A 17,500-nucleotide genomic window follows, 5' to 3' on the forward strand; every position below is an offset into this window, starting at 1 on the left:
TGTGTGTGTGTGTGGGAGATTAAATCTCTCCTCCTTATTCCACAGTGAGGTTTCCCCCCTGAAATCCATTTCAGTTGCGTGTCCGTTCCTCTCCTCCCTCCTCCTAGGGTTCATCACTCCTTCGCAGCACTCCATTAAAGGAAAGACTCCTATCCTTCGCCGCAGTCATCGCTTTGCGCTCTCTATCCTTCCCAGGGATCCTTCTCTCATCCCTCATTTCAACTCCTATCCTCCTCCTCTTCTTCCATCTGTTCTCGCGTTCTTTTTCTTTCTCAGTGTGTAACTCCTTCTTCAGTTTTTTTCTCTCCGTCTTTTACCAGAAGTTCTGTTTTCAGTCACTCTCTTTTCTCCCTAGACAGTGACTCCGGTTCACCTTCTTGCTTTTCATTTCATTTATTTTGGAACCTTCCCTCGTTTATTTCCCCCCTTGCTTTTTCTTGTGTGTTCAAAAACGTTTGAAAAAAAAAAAAGCGTTCATAGATGGTTTCTACCTCAACAACTTCCACAAACGAGGTCTAAACTTCAAAAACTACAGCATATTACAAGAACTATAAAAATATACATAGGGGTGGGAGGCCCAGAGGGAGACAGGGAGGGAGGAAGGGAGGGAGGAGGCGATGAGAGAGAGAGGGAGAGACCTCAGTTCGCCAGGAAAAGAAAAACAAAGGGATTCAATTAATTTACAACTCAAAGGGGAAGGAAATAAGGTAATGTTTCTAAAAAATAAACCAGCGGATAAAAAATATCTAGCAGTAACAGTGGAGTTTTACAAGTGGAGGAATAAAAATGAAAAACAATAGAAAACAAGACGTCTAAAAATGACTTACTGGATATTCATATATATATATCATCTATAAGTGTTGATAGCGATAAAAAAATCTCACTTTCTTCCTATATTCGCTCACTTTTTTGAGTTTTGGTTTTTAAGACAAGTCTAAAGAACAAACACACACGCACATTCTCTCGCACGTAGTGTATACACAGAGAAATACAGGCATACACACACACACACTGACACACAAAACACACACATACTCGCTGTACTAAAGCACACTAACTGCACACACACCTGTACGTGTAGCAGTGTCATAATTATTATCCTAGTCTCACATACACAAGCACACACATACACACGTTATTAAAATATACAAGAATCTGAATGTCACTAAGACTCAATTGGTCTGACCTCTGGCACCTGAGCCTGATCACGTGGCGAGAGAGTCAGAGGCCCCTGGTCCAATGAGAAACCATACACACACAAACAAACAAACTAACATTAGGGGACACAGTCTGTCTCAGGGGCCAGTCAAGGGCCAGTCAGGGGCCAGTCTCAATAGGTCTGCTATAGCACAGCACTGGAGATACAGACAGAGTTCTCTGGTTGGTTGGTAGTTGGACTGTAGGGTCCGAGTCCCATAAGGCCATGCTGTGGCGTTACTAGTGTGTGTTCTCTCACACTAGCTTGGTGTGTGTTCTCTCACACTTGTCCTCATGGTGTATAGGGCGGGACTCTTCTCTTCAGCTCTGGATGGGGGGTTTCGATTTGCTGTGAGAAAGAAAGGGGTCGTAGCCCAGAGTACTTGTCATTGCTGTCCTCTTTAAAGGGCCCGGGAGGGGGGGGGTTATATACTAAACCTTCACTTGGCTTAGTGACACAGTTGAGTGAAGAGTGGTGGGCGTGAAGGATGGCCACTTCAGTAAGCTAGACACACACACCTGTGGCTGTGGCTGGGATTGGATAGGGCAGTTCATATGCTGTATAGTGCCCTAAACATCTGCTTTTGGAGTAAGTCATTGAGGGACTGTTGTAGGTAGGTTGTAGGTGGTACTGTACTGTATAGAACAGGGTATGTTGTAGGTAGGTTGTAGGTGGTACTGTACTGTATAGAACAGGGTATGTTGTAGGTAGGTTGTAGGTGGCACTGTACTGTATAGAACAGGGTATATTGTAGGTAGGTTGTAGGTGGTACTGTACTGTATAGAACTGGGCATATTGTAGGTAGGTTGTAGGTGGTACTGTACTGTATAGAACAGGGTATATTGTAGGCAGGTTGTAGGTGGTACTGTACTGTACTGTATAGAACAGGGTATATTGTAGGTAGGTTGTAGGTGGTACTGTACTGTGTAGAACAGGGTATATTGTAGGTAGGTTGTAGGTGGTACTGTACTGTATAGAACAGGTTATATTGTAGGTAGGTTGTAGGTGGTACTGTACTGTATAGAACAGGGTATATTGTAGGTAGGTTGTAGGTGGTACTGTACTGTATAGAACAGGGTATATTGTAGGTAGGTTGTAGGTGGTACTGTACTGTATAGAACAGGGCATATTGTAGGTAGGTTGTAGGTGGCACTGTACTGTATAGAACAGGGTATATTGTAGGTAGGTTGTAGGTGGTACTGTACTGTATAGAACAGGGTATATTGTAGGTAGGTAGTAGATGGTACTGTACTGTATAGAACAGGGTATATTGTAGGTAGGTTGTAGGTGGTACTGTACTGTATAGAACAGGGAAGGGTGGTAGTTGGTGGTACTGTAGGTTGTCATGGTGACAACCTTCATACTTTGTAGTAGATGTTGGCTGGGCTTTGGGGGGGCATCTCCTGGACGATGTAGACGGGGTGGCCGTAGTCCCCGCTCACCTTCTCGTAGTGAGGGCAGTACGCCGAGTCCGAAGTCCGCAGGGGGATGATGATGTCACTGGGTTCCGAGCCGTTGTTATTCCCGCTCCCGTGCCCGCCCCCGTGCCCACCGCCGTGCCTCTTGGGGCTGGTGAGGGAGGACAGCGACAGGGGTGGGTGGTGGGACTCCGAGTGCTTGGCGTGTCGCCGCCGGTAACACACCACGCAGATCACCGCGGTTACCAGGAGGAGAAAGGCGGAGCCTCCTGCGGCGCCGGCGATGACAGCCACGTTGGAGGGGGGAAGGGGTCCGTTCTCACCACCCGTGCCTCCCGAACCACCGCCGTCACCGCTAGGAATCCTGGGATGAGTGGTGTTACCAGCACCACCTGTAAAATGACACAATAAATGTTTACTTTAAAAGGATACTTTGGGATTTTGTCAATGAGGCCCTTTATCTACTTCCCCAGACTCAGATGAACTCCTGGATACCCTTTTTGTCTGTGTGCAGTTTGAAGGAAGCAGATAATTGCCCTCATTGTCAACGTATCTTAACGGGGACCAACATTGTTTTAAAAATATCCATATCTACTCCCGAGTGGTGCAGCAGTCTAAGGCACTGCATCTCAGCGTTAGAGGTGTCACAACAGACACCCTGGTTTGAATCCAGGCTGTATCACAACCGGCCGTGATTGGGCGGCACAGAATTTGCCCAGCGTCATCCAGGTTTGGCCGGTGTAGGCTGTCATTGTAAGTCAGAATTTGCTCTTATGTGACTTGCCTAGCTAAATAAAAAAATACCAGCCTACTGTTTGTTGATCATACATTCTCTACCGAAGCTCTCAGAAGGGCAGAGAAGCGGGCAAATGTTATAGCGGAGAGACGTGTTTTGATAATGCAACCTATGAATTACAGAATAAAGTTGGGAATTTTCATGCGAGACAGTAGTCAGGATTTGGGTTTCAGTGGGATTGGGACTGGATCAGAAAATTGCCTAGGCTCTAGAACAGGAGAAGAATAGAATAGAATTTTCCCTCATGCCTTTCTGGATTGTTAACAGACAGCCTATCTAGTGAATTGTGCATAGGTCTATCAAACTGTCTGAAGAGTCACAATGACAGCTGAAGGAGGCACGCGTTATTTAATAGACTATTCTGTAAAGGTTTCCTGTAGGGTTTATTGACTGCATTCGGGTCGCGTGTGCAGTCGGGAGTGTCAATTATATATGTGCTTTGAATGAATGGCAATGTGTGAAGCATATACGCAAGGATAAAGGCTTCTATGTGACAACCTGTTTGGATAATGTGCTATTTCCTTTTTTGCTAATTTGCTGCTGCGTTATTGCGACATTGTGGAAAATGTCATTTCCAGGGTCCTGTCATTGAATGTTTGTGTATCCTGGGATCCCGGTTACCCATGCTAATCCCTAGTTGGGGGTAACGTGCTTCAAAACGAATGCAGTACAGTAATTAAATTACCTTTGTGAATAACGACAAGAAAGTCCAACGTTCTAATATTATGTTCTTTAAACTCTTTATGTACTAAAACCCAGGTGGTGGAACCAACATTTTGGCAACGTGCCTTTTCAGAGTGTAACCTCTTACATGTACATACTACGCGCCAATAAACAGTCTACACCACAGCAAGGTGACTAACAGTCTCCTTTCAGTTATAGTGGCACGAACACGAAAGGCTACACCAGGAGGAATGCAGCAAAAATGCAGCCAATGTGACCGTGACCATATGTGGTCTGTCTATCCACATGAATAAGTGGATGGCATTGGATATAAGAGTGTTTGGAATGTTCCTCTGTGCCTGTGGAGAGGCCTACTGAGAGGCTGGCTCTGGCTTGAAGCCACAGCAACCTACAGTGTGTGGATCAAGGTAGCGCTACATCCCTTAAGCCTAACAACGCTGTTTACGTAGCATTAACGCTATCCACATGAAGGAGCCCGAATGGTTGGGTGGTTTATGCGGTGTCCCAAATGGCACCCTATTCCCTATGTAGTGCACTACTTTTGACCAGGGCCCATAGGGCGTTGTGCAGGACTCTGGTCAACAGTAGTGCACTATATAGGGAATAGGGTGCAATTTGGGAAGTAATCTGGGTTTCTATAGCTTGAGACCACACGGTGAAGCTGCCTGGTTGGAACCTGGTCCCAACCGCACGGTCCGACCGCATGTACGGTTACGGCCCAGCAGGTGTCTGGTGGGTTTGGGACCCCCTGTGAGGAGTGGTCGTGTTGCCCGTGCGAACGTTGGTGCTGGTAGCGTTTAGGTTGGTAATGCGAAGCGCGGCAGTGGGATTGGGTTATCATTATTCTTGGCACATTCCCCACTCATTTTCTCTCTCCTCCCTCTCTTCTCTCATCTCGTCTTCCCCTCACTCTGTGGCTCTCCCTCTCTCTGGGTCATTGTGGACATAATAACATCCCCCCCCTCGGCTCGCCCTTTCATCACCCCCTATTGCGAGCTCCCCTACCGCGTACACAGGACTAACTGACTGACTGACAGAGAGGCAAAACGCTAATACTAGTCGCCAATTCCACTCTCCCCCTCTCGCTTTCTTCCCTCCCTTCCCCTCTCGTTCCCTCCATCCCGCCATTACCCAAACATCTCTCTCCATTACCTCCTACTCCTTTCACCAGCTCTCTCTATTATCCTCATATTCCCTCGTTCTCCCTCCCCCTCCCTCCCCACTCTCTGTCTCTTTCCTATTCAACAGTACAGCCATCTAGTGTCCCTCCCTCTCGCTTCTCTTCCCTTTTCAGTGTTTATCCTCTTTCTCTTTCAACAGCTAAAGCCATCTTCTTCCCTTCTCACTCCCCTTTTCTGTCTTCCGTGCTTTCTCCATTACTCTCATCAGTTCTCTCATTTACACTTCACACTAGAGAAATGGCCTGCGTGGGAGCATCCCAAATGGCACCCTATTCCCTACATAGTGCACTACCTTTGATTAAAGCCATATGGGCCCTGGTCAAAAGTAGTGCACTGTATAGGGACTAGGGTTTAGTTTGGGACACAGAATATGTGTCTGGGACAGAACAACCCAGCACACAAAGAACAGGTCAACAAGCTCCCTGCCATGAGGCAACATCCCGCTCCTCTCCTCTCCTATCCTTTCATCTTCCTCTTCTCTCCTCACGCATCAGCTACCCTCCACACCTCTCCTCTCCTGTCCTCTTTCCCCTCCTCTATCTCCCTCTCCTCTCTCTCTCTGCTCAGATTTATAATTTTCCTCTCCTCTCTTCTCTCCGCGGACCAACAGAAACCAGGCCGCCCAAACTAACGACCATAATAACTCTTTCAAATTGCGCCCCCGGTCTCCCCCCTACTCCCCCCTCTCCGGGTAGCTATTAGTGCTGTCGTTCCTCGCCTGCGCCACTTAGCTCTGAGGGAAGGAGAGGAAAGGAGCGGATGGACAGAGAGAGGGATGAGAGCGATGGAGGGATGGAATTAATAGAGACCCCACAGATGTTGCTGGCTCGTATCCTCCATCTGTCCTTTTTTTACCATCCCTCATTCTCTGTCGCTTCCTTCCTCTCTCTACTCACTCGCTTTTTTTGTCTTTTTGGTTGAAGTTTGTCCTCATGACAGTGTAAGTGTGTAAGTTCTTCCACACCCCTCTTACCTGTATTTCTGGTGTTGGTACGGCCCGCGCTTTGGTCTGGTTTGGCAGGTTTCGGGGGCAGTCCATAGGGGTCTAGCAGAAAAAAACAGGGGTATACCCCGGTCAAGATAACACAACCTCAAAACAGGTACACCAATAATAAGATCTCTGTGGCGCTAATGCAACGCCTCTGGGGCCCATTAAATGAAACTAAATATTGATCGTCCTCCAACGTCATTTTCCAAAAGAGCTATCCAACGAGATTAAAATAGGATACTTAAAGAGTTTCCATTTGTAAAATGACCACAATGAATATAAAACTGTAATAAAAGCCCATCATCTCCAATTACCACACCATCCCATCTGTCAGACAGGGAACAGCCCCACTGAAGTGCTAGGCTGCGTCCCTATGGGCTCTGGTCAACAGTAGTGCACTATAAAGGGAATAGGGTGCCATTTAGGACACTTAATATCCTCTAGCCATGGCTATGACAGAGTCCCATATAGATTTACTGAGGGGGACATAATAAACGTCCCTATTGTGCTGAGTACACAGAGACTGCACAATGTACAGACACACGCGGACACACAGTCTATGTGCAGAGCTATAATTCTACACTAACTGACATTTACAGAGGTTCATACACAGTGGCAGGTATTATTGGTCAACGGGCCCTCTGATGAAAGACAGCCAATCAGAACTTGGCATGAGGGGAGTTTGGATCAATATGACTGCTGGGGCTGCTGAGGGTGGACTCTAGTGTGTGTGTAGGAAAGACGAGAGAGAGAGAAAGAGAGACTGTGTGTATGTATGTTTCTCAGAAAGTGTACGTTTCTAAAACTGTGTAGGTGTGTGTGTGTGTGTGTGTGTGTGTGTGTGTGTGTGTGTGTGTGTGTGTGTGTGTGTGTGTCAGAGCAGAGCTGAGCAGTGCTCCATCTCATCAGGGATCTCTATGCGGTGGCACAGTGTTTGTTAAGACGACGAACAGAGCAGACATGACCTTTCAGACACACAACATATAACACAGAGAGAAGAGGAAGAGAAGGAGAGAGGACGAGAGAGAGGAGAGAGCGGGGGAGAGAGAGGGAGTGAGAGAGAGAGGAGAGATATAGAGAGGACGAGAGAGAAGAGACAGAGGAGAGAGGAGAGAGGGAGAGAGAGAGAGAAGGAGAGAGGGAGAAAGTGAGGAGAGAAGGAGAAAAAGAGGAGAGAGAGAAGGAGAGATGGGGTGAGGAGGAGAGAAAGGAGTGGCGAGAGAGAAAGAGAGAGAGAGAGTGGGCAAGGAGGATGGCGTGGGGTGGGGGGGAGAGGGAGGTATTGAGGGAGAGAGTGGGGGGTGGAAGGAGCAAGGAAGATGGGTGGGGAGGGAGGGAGGGAGGGAGGGAGGGAGGGAGGGAGGGAGGGAGAGTGAAAGAAAGAAAAAGGGAGGGGGAGAAACGGAGAGCAAGGGGAGAACAAGAAAGGTGAAAGAGAGTCAATGATGCCGGTTTTCATTGAACCAGCAATGAAAGAAAGAGAGAGCGAGAGAAAGAAATAAAGTAGATATAGAGGGAGTGCTATGCATCTCCTCTGGGTGGGCTGTGTGTGGAGAATGATGGAGAGATAGAGACAGCAGCAGCACTTCCCTCTCAGGATAAGAGCTTCCACAATACGCACAACAACACACAGAGCAGATAACACTGTTGGGGAAATGTGTGGGAGAGAGGAGGGAGTGGATTATATTATGAGGAGTGTGTGTGTGTGTGTGTGTGTGTGTGTGTGTGTGTGTGTGTGTGTGTGTGTGTGTGGACGGGTGTACGTATGCGTGTGGGGTGGGGTAGAGGAACGAGGGATGAATGGGTGGGGTGTTCAATGAGAATGTCTATGTGGGTAAAAATGTATTATTTGTGTGTGTGTATTAGTGCTGAGCGATTAACCGAAATGTGGGTTATTTATCCGTTTTTAAACTAATTGAAGTTGGTTCAATTATTTGAATTCCATGTAGTTTTTCTGTGAGTTCAATGCGGACATTACACAGATCCAGCCTGAATTGTTCGATGTAGTAGGCAGTTGTAGTTTCCAACAGGCCAATATTCTACATAGTTTAGTACATAAATGTGGTAATTAACTACAATGACCACAATCCATTGCGCATCTACTTGTCCAGTATGTGTTTTTTGTACGCCTTCTACAGAAGAGTCAGAATGCACGATTGTGAGAGCAGCTGTTGCTTCGTGAGGCATCTCTACCTGAAAATACATGATCTAAGTATGATCGTTGGTACTCAGCAGTCATAAAAGTATGCCTTCTTTAACTTGAAGAACTACAAAATAGTGTTTTTGTCAGACAGCATAAGGCAGCAGCTCTATAGAGATGAGACCCTGAATAAAATAATAAAGTCATCTAATAAAACAAATGTAATATACACAACAACTGAAGTATTTTATTAAAGTAAAGTAAAGTGAATAAATGATGGTTAATAAGTGATAAGCAGTAATGGACAGTCACTACCATCATGGGACTTTTATTCATTGTTTTATTCTGTGCTGTTCCAGCCTTCAACCCAAATAATCTAAACCGTGAGAATTTTTGAATAATCGAACCGACACAGAACTGACCTAGCGTGTGTATGTGTGTGTACAATTCTACTGACCGCTGTATTTATTTGTGTGTTTACAACCAAGTATGATAATGTGTATCGAAGAGAAAGTATGACTTTCATCTAAAACATTGGCCTCTCTCCGTCACCCAAGGGCAACCGCAGCAGTAGAGTCATTAGCAGGGCCAATAGAGACCCTTTCCTCGCCACGGTATATATACAGAGCCAGGATGTTGATACCCAGAAAGAGCAGCCTACACCCTACCCTGGGAGCAGCCAGGTCACCAGTGGTGTTGATACCCAGAAAGAGCAGCCTACTCCCTACTCTGGGAGCAGCCAGGTCACCAGTGGTGTTGATACCCAGAAAGAGCAGCCTACTCCCTACCCTGGGAGCAGCCAGGTCACCAGTGGTGTTGATACCCAGAAAGAGCAGCCTACTCCCTACCCTGGGAGCAGCCAGGTCACCAGTGGTGTTGATACCCAGAAAGAGCAGCCTACTCCCTACCCTGGGAGCAGCCAGGTCACCAGTGGTGTTGATACCCAGAAAGAGCAGCCTACACCCTACCCTGGGAGCAGCCAGGTCACCAGTGATACAAGTCAGTATTCGACGTCCATCCAGGTCTGGGGATGTCGGGAGATGACATGGACACCGGCAACTAGGAGCAGTAGCGAGCGCTGAAACCTTCAAGTTGGTTTACTCATCTGATTCTGAAGGTTGCAGGTTCAAATCCAGTGATAGAAAGTTGTTTTTGAGATGTTTGTTTTAAAACTATCCTGAGCTTTAACCCTAACCTTAACCATTCGGTGTGAATGCCTGCACTTAACCTTAAACACTTTTGAGAAACATCATTCTGACGTGAGACTGTGAGAACTAGTTGGTGTAAGTGGGCATAGGGAGCCAGTATCAGAGAGAATAGTGGTGTTCAGAGTGTTAGTGAGTGAAGTCAACAGGCCTCATTAGAGCTGTGCGATCCTGGATGCTCCTCTCCTCCAGCTCTCTGCCTCGAATCAACACTAATACACTCTGAGGAGAATATAGTAGTCGGTGTGTGTTTTTCACTGCGTGTGTGTCCGTACTCACTCTGTCCCACTTTAAGGACCACTTTCATGCCCTGCGTGGCACACACTCCTCCCCTCATACTCTCCAGACCCTGGCGCGTCCCATCTGACGTGGCTGGAGGGGGAAGAACATAGAACACATTAGGAGGAGTGTCACACACACACACACACACACAAACAAATGCATGTACACACGCACTTATGCACACACATACAATAACTCCAATCTTCCTTTCACAATGCCTTCACATTCATACAGCCAAACCATTCTACCCAACCAAAACATGAGTGACATTTGCAGGCATAGTGATTAAACTCACACAGAAGCCGTGAAATGTCACAGTCCTACAAGATGGGAGGCTTTTAATAGGTGCTAAGGTCTCGGCCCAGAGGATCTCATTTAACAGCCTACTGACTGAGCTCTGTGGACTCAGTCACTAATACAAACTAATTAACTTCAATAAACTGCCCTGATATAGAAGTATACTATGTAGACTGGACCAACAGACTGGAGGACAGAGAGATGGGCTTGTAGCTCCAGACTACATGATGACGATGATGATGATATTATTATTATGACGAAGGGACGATAATCAAAGTTTATGATTTGCGATATAAATGGGAGAAATGGGCATCTGCAATAAGTAATGGAACAGTATGTACAGCAGTATGGTCATTTAGCAGATCCTTTTATCCAAAGCAATTTACTTGTGTTAAGTAAACATTTTAGTATTTGAACCCACAACCCTGGTGTTGCAATCACCATGCTTTTATCCAAGTTTACCAATAGAACCACCAAACAGGCTCTGCTCGTGAGAGAACTGTTCAGGCCAGGAGACGGGTGGGTAAGAGGAGGTGAGAAGATTGGGGAGTGCAGGTGGGGAGAACAGAGAGGATACATAACGGCACAAATCGGTACAGACTAATGTAATCCATAGGCTGAGTCTAAAATAATTTACTGAGAGAAGAGAGGGGCGAGGCATGAAGAGAAAGGATGAGAGCAAATTTAATTTCTTTTATGTTTTAATTATTATTATTATTACTTAAAACATTTTTTTTTATTGTCACATTCAAGTGTTTAGCAGATGTTATTGTGGGAGTAGCGAAATGACTGTGCACACCCTTCCCTTCTCTTTCTCTCCTCTCTCTTTCTACCTCTCGCCTCCCTCTCTTTTGGTTCAAGCCTCAAGGGCAGACCTTTGCTTTCCTCCCTCAAAAATACATCCCTCCCTCCATGTTTGTCTCTCTTTGGCTTGAGGCTACAGACTAAGGTGTTGGACGGAGAGGAGATAAGGGAGCAAGGGAGAGCCAGAGAGAGGTGTGAAAGAAGAGAGCCTAGCTCATCACACCTCTCCATCCCTCCGTCTCTCCTGCCAGCCTGTGAGCGTTGGGAAGTGTAAAGGGAGGAGAGAGAGAGAGAGAGAGAGAGAGAGAGAGAGAGAGAGAGAGATCAGCAGAGGGCAAGGACATCAAGATGGAGGGATGGATAGGAGAGCGAAGAGAGCGGTGGAGAGATGCTTGAGACGATGAGGGGGAGAAAGGAGAGACCGGCTGGATGGGAGGAGAGGAGAAACACAATGGAGGGGAGAGAAAGGGGCACAGATGGAGGTAAAAAAAGGACTGAAAGGCTGGAAAGGGATTGAGGGGAAGAGAAGAAGGGAAATTATCGCTTTGGGGAGTTTAACGAAGAAGACACTGAGATCATAAGAGCAAGGGAACGCAGAGAGAGGGAGGAGAGAGACACTGATCGTTTATGACAAGCTGTTGCTGACATGACTGAGGCAGTAGACTATGAGAAGTGATAGACGTAGCGTGAGAGAGAGGAAGAGAGAGGGAGGTGAAAAGAGACGACTTTAAGCTGTGGTCACTTATGGTAATGATTCAAAAGAACACAAAGAAAAGAGAAAGATAAAAGAGAGGGATTATGAAAGTAGCAGTAGCATGCTCTTTAGTCTTAACCACATCACTTTGGAACAGAGAAAAAGAGAGAGAACGAGAAATAGCAGGAGAAGAAAAGAAGGAATGTGACGATGCGGTTTGGGGGTGGAGGAGTGGACACAGAGTAACTTGGGATGAGCTGAGAGAGGAGAGAGAACAGGAATGGAATGGAGAGATAGGGAGGGAGGGAGTGAAAGGGGGAGGGAAAGGGGGAGAGAGGGAGGGAAATAAGGAGGGAGCGACGGATGAGTAATTGAGACAATGATCAGCAGTGATGGGGATTTGTAGAGCACTCGAGGACGCCACCCTCTTCCTCCGACGAAAAATAGAAGGGAGGGAAAGACGACCAAGTTGAAAAACTTAATTAATGAAATAATATCACAGTCAACCTCAATCAGCCGGCACAGTCTGTGCCAGAGTAGAGCTTTAGACAAGTGTGTATTGTGGGTGTATCGTGTGTGTGTGTGTGTGTGTGTGTGTGTGTGTGTGTGTGTGTGTGTGTGTGTGTGTGTGTGTGTGTGTAGCCTGTCTGCCTGTGTGTCTGCTTCTGTATGTGTGTCCAAGTCTTTCTTCGACCAGACCAGTTCCAGATATAGTATAACAGGTAAATGGCACCCTACTCCATCTATTAATGCACAACTATTGATGCAGCCATTACGTCTGAATACTATCTGATACAGTCTGAATACAGTCTGAATACTGTCTAATACAGTCTGATACAGTCTGAATACTGTCTAATACAGTCTGATACAGTCTGAATACTGTCTAATACAGTCTGATACAGTCTGAATACTATCTGATACAGTCTGATACAGTCTGAATACAGTCTGAATACTGTCTAATACAGTCTGATACAGTCTGAATACTGTCTAATACAGTCTGATACAGTCTGAATACTGTCTAATACAGTCTGATACAGTCTGAATACTATCTGATACAGTCTGATACAGTCTGAATACAGTCTGAATACTGTCTAATACAGTCTGATACAGTCTGAATACTGTCTAATACAGTCTGATACAGTCTGAATACTGTCTAATACAGTCTGAATACAGTCTAATACAGTCTGAATACAGTCTAATACAGTCTGAATACAGTCTGAATACAGTCTGAATACTGTCTAATACAGTCTGAATACAGTCTGATACAGTCTGAATACTGTCTAATACAGTCTGAATACAGTCTGAATACAGTCTGATACAGTCTAATACAGTCTGATACAGTTTGAATACTGTCTGATACAGTCTGATACAGTCTAATACAGTCTAATACAGTCTGATACAGTCTGATACAGTTTGAATACAGTCTGATGCAGTTTGAATACTGTCTGATACAGTCTAATACAGTTTGAATACAGTCTGAATACTTTCTGATACAATCTGAATTAGAGGTCGACCGATTAATCGGAATGGCCGATTAATTAGGGCCGATTTCAAGTTTTCATAACAATCGGAAATCGGTATTTTTGAACACCAAAATTAATTACACCTTTATTTAATCTTTATTTAACTAGGCCGGTCAGTTAAGAACACATTCTTATTTTCAATGACGGCCTAGGAACTGTGGGTTGACTGCCTCGTTCAGGGGCAGAACAACAGATTTTTACCTTGTCAGCTCGGGGGATTCAATCTTGCAACCTTACAGTTAACTAGTCCAACGCTCTAACCACCTGATTACATTGCACTCCACGAGGAGACTGCCTGATACGCGAATGCAGTAAGCCAAGGTAAGTTGCTAGCTAGCATTAAACTTATCTTATAAAAAACTATCAAATTAATCATAATCACTAGTTAACTACACATGCTTGATGATATTACTAGTTTATCTAGCGTGTCCTGCGTTGCATATAATCGATGCGGTGCGTATCGTTGCTCCAATGTGTACCTAACCATAAACATGAATGCCTTTCTTAAAATCAATACACAGAAGTATATATTTTTAAACCTGTATTTTTAGCTAAAAGAAATCCAGGTTAGCAGGCAATATTAACCAGGTGAAATTGTGTCACTTCTCTTGTGTTCATTGCACGCAGAGTCAGTGTGTATGCAACAGTTTGGGCCGCCTAATTTGTCAGAATTTTACGTAATTATGACATAACATTGAAGGTTGTGCAATGTAACAGCAATATTTAGACTAATGGATGCCAGCCCTTAGATAAAATACGTAACAGTTCCGTGTCAACCATCGCAAGGCTGCAGGCCCAGACGGCATCCCCAGCCGCGCCCTCAGAGCATGCGCAGACCAGCTGGCTGGTGTGTTTACGGACATATTCAATCAATCCCTATCCCAGTCTGTTGTTCCCGCATGCTTCAAGAGGGCGACCATTGTTCCTGTTCCCAAGAAAGCTAAGGTAACTGAGCTAAACGACTACCGCCCCGTAGCGCTCACTTCCGTCATCATGAAGTGCTTTGAGAGACTAGTCAAGGACCATATCACCTCCACCCTACCTGACACCCTAGACCCACTCCAATTTGCTTTCCGCCCAAATAGGTCCACAGACGATGCAATCTCAACCACACTGCACACTGCCCTAACCCATCTGGACAAGAGGAATACCTATGTGAGAGTGCTGTTCATCGACTACAGCTCGGCATTTAACACCATAGTGCCCTCCAAGCTCGTCATCAAGCTCGAGACCCTGGGTCTCGACCCCGCCCTGTGCAACTGGGTACTGGACTTCCTGACGGGCCGCCCTCAGGTGGTGAGGGTAGGTAACAACATTTCCACCCCGCTGATCCTCAACACTGGGGCCCCACAAGGGTGCGTTCTGAGCCCTCTCCTGTACTCCCTGTTCACCCACGACTGCGTGGCCACGCACGCCTCCAACTCAATCATCAAGTTTGCGGACGACACAACAGTGGTAGGCTCTTCAACCTCAGGAGGCTGAAGAAATTCGGCTTGTCACCAAAAGCACTCACAAACTTCTACAGATGCACAATCGAGAGCATCCTGTCGGGCTGTATCACCACCTGGTACGGCAACTGCTCCGCCCACAACCGTAAGGCTCTCCAGAGGGTAGTGAGGTCTGCACAACGCATCACCCGGGGCAAACTACCTGCCCTCCAGGACACCTACACCACCCGATGTCACAGGAAGGCCAAAAAGATCATCAAGGACAACAACCACCCGAGCCACTGCCTGTTCACCCCGCTATCATCCAGAAGGCGAGGTCAGTACAGGTGCATCAAAGCTGGGACCGAGAGACTGAGAAACAGCTTCTATCTCAAGGCCATCAGACTGTTAAACAGCCACCACTAACATTGAGTGGCTGCTGCCAACACACTGACTCAACTCCAGCCACTTTAATAATGGGAATTGATGGGAAATGATGTAAAATATATCACTAGCCACTTTAAACAATGCTACCTAATATAATGTTTACATACCCTACATTATTCATCTCATATGTATATGTATATACTGTACTCTATATCATCTACTGCATCTTTATGTAATACATGTATCACTAGCCACTTTAACTATGCCACTTTGTTTACATACTCATCTCATATGTATATACTGCACTCAATACCATCTACTGTATCTTGTCTATGCCTCTCTGTACCATCACTCATTCATATATCTTTATGTACATATTCTTTATCCCCTTACACTTAAGGTAGTGGTTTTGTTAGCTAGATTACTTGTTGGTTATTACTGCATTGTCGGAACTAGAAGCACAAGCATTTCGCTACACTCGCATTAACATCTGCTAACCATGTGTATGTGACAAATACAATTTGATTTGATTTGATTTGATTTCACTGAAAGAACAAAAGTTTTGTTTTCGAGATGATAGTTTCCGGATTTGACCATATTAATGACCTAAGGCTCGTATTTCTGTGTGTTATCATGTTATAACTAAGTCTATGATTTGATTGAGCAGTCTGACTGATGGTAGGCACCAGCAGGCTCGCAAGCATTCATTCCCACTGCACTTTACTGCGTTTTGCCAGCAGCTGTTTATGACTTCAAGCCTCACAACTCCCGAGATTAGGCTGGTGTAACTGCTGTGAAATGGCTAGCTAGTTAGCGGGGTGCGCGCTAATAGCATTTCGAACATCACTCGCTCTGAGACTTGGAGTGGTTGTTCCCCTTGCTCTGCATGGGTAACGCTGCTTCGAGGGTGGCTGTTGTCGTTGTGTTCCTGGTTCGAGCCCAGGTAGGAGGAGAGGGACGGAAGGTATACTGTTACACTGGCAATACTAAAGTGCCTATAACAACATCCAATAGTCAAAGGTTAATGAAATACAAATGGTATAGAGAGAAATAGTCCTATAACTTTTACTTTCTTCTCCAACACCGTGTTTTTGCATTATTTAAACCAAATTGAACATGTTTAATTATTTATTTGAGGGTAAATTGATTTTATTGATGTAGTACATTAAGTTAAAATAAGTGTTCATTCAGTATTGTTGTAATTGCCATTATTACAAATAAATAAAAAATTGTCCGATTAATCGGTATCGGCCTTTTTGGGTCAGCCAATAATCGGTATCGGCGTTGGAAAATCATAATCGGTCGACCTCTAATCTGAATACTGTGTACTACAGTCTAATACAGTTTGAAAACAGTCTAAATACAGTCTGAATACAGTCTAAATACAGTCTAATAGTCTAATACAGTTTGAATACATTGACTAAAATACAGTAGAATAAAGTATATACACATTGCATGTTGTCAGAGAGCACACAGATTAAAGTAAAAGATCATCAGAAGGCCGAGGCACAGAGCGAAAGAGCAGATTAAAGGACAAACAGAACAAAACAAACAAACAAACAATCTGAATACTGTGTACTACAGTCTAATACAGTCTAATACAGTTTGAATACAGTCTAAATACAGTCTGAATACATTCTAATAGACTAATACAGTTTGAATACAGTCTGAATACATTCTAATAGACTAATACAGTTTGAATACAGTCTGAATACAGTCTAATAGACTAATACAGTTTGAATACAGTCTGAATACATTCTAATCGACTAATACAGTTTGAATACAGTCTGAATACAGTCTGAATACAGTCTAATACAGTTTGAATACAGTCTGAATACAGTCTGAATACAGTCTGAATACAGTCTGAATACAGTCTAATAGTCTAATACAGTTTGAATACAGTCTGAATACAGTCTGAATACAGTCTAATAGACTAATACAGTTTGAATACAGTCTGAATACATTCTAATAGACTAATACAGTCTGAATACAGTCTGAATACAGTCTGAATACAGTCTAATACAGTTTGAATACAGTCTGAATACAGTCTGAATACAGTCTGAATACAGTCTGAATACAGTCTGAATACAGTCTAATAGTCTAATACAGTTTGAATACAGTCTGAATACAGTCTAATAGACTAATACAGTTTGAATACAGTTTGAATACAGTCTGAATACAGTCTAATAGTCTAATACAGTCTGAATACAGTCTAATAGTCTAATACAGTCTGAATACAGTCTAATAGTCTAATACAGTTTGAATACAGTCTAATAGTCTAATACAGTCTGAATACAGTCTAATAGTCTAATACAGTTTGAATACAGTCTGAATACAGTCTGAATACAGTCTGAATACAGTCTAATAGTCTAATACAGTCTGAATACAGTCTAATAGTCTAATACAGTTTGAATACAGTCTGAATACAGTCTGAATACAGTTTAATAGTCAAATACAGTCTGAATACAGTCTGAAT

At 44.6% G+C, this 17,500-nt stretch overlaps 1 protein-coding gene across 1 annotated transcript in view; it reads right to left on the reverse strand.

Annotated features, from left to right (window-relative positions):
• Positions 1 to 17,500, reverse strand: part of LOC110531650 (ephrin-B2) — a 122,851-nt gene that overhangs the window by 355 nt on the left and 104,996 nt on the right. Inside the window, exons 3-5 of the mRNA XM_036987496.1 lie at positions 9,890 to 9,982; positions 6,251 to 6,322; positions 1 to 3,008 (exon numbers count right to left, since the gene is read on the reverse strand). The exon at positions 1 to 3,008 is cut by the window's left edge and continues 355 nt beyond it. Of these exons, the coding sequence (XP_036843391.1) occupies positions 2,557 to 3,008; positions 6,251 to 6,322; positions 9,890 to 9,982 (617 nt within the window). The 3' untranslated portion in view covers positions 1 to 2,556. The remainder of the gene's footprint in view (positions 3,009 to 6,250; positions 6,323 to 9,889; positions 9,983 to 17,500) is intronic.

Source organism: Oncorhynchus mykiss, chromosome 9 (genome assembly GCF_013265735.2).
Source record: "Oncorhynchus mykiss isolate Arlee chromosome 9, USDA_OmykA_1.1, whole genome shotgun sequence".
Classification (NCBI taxonomy): domain Eukaryota; kingdom Metazoa; phylum Chordata; class Actinopteri; order Salmoniformes; family Salmonidae; genus Oncorhynchus; species Oncorhynchus mykiss.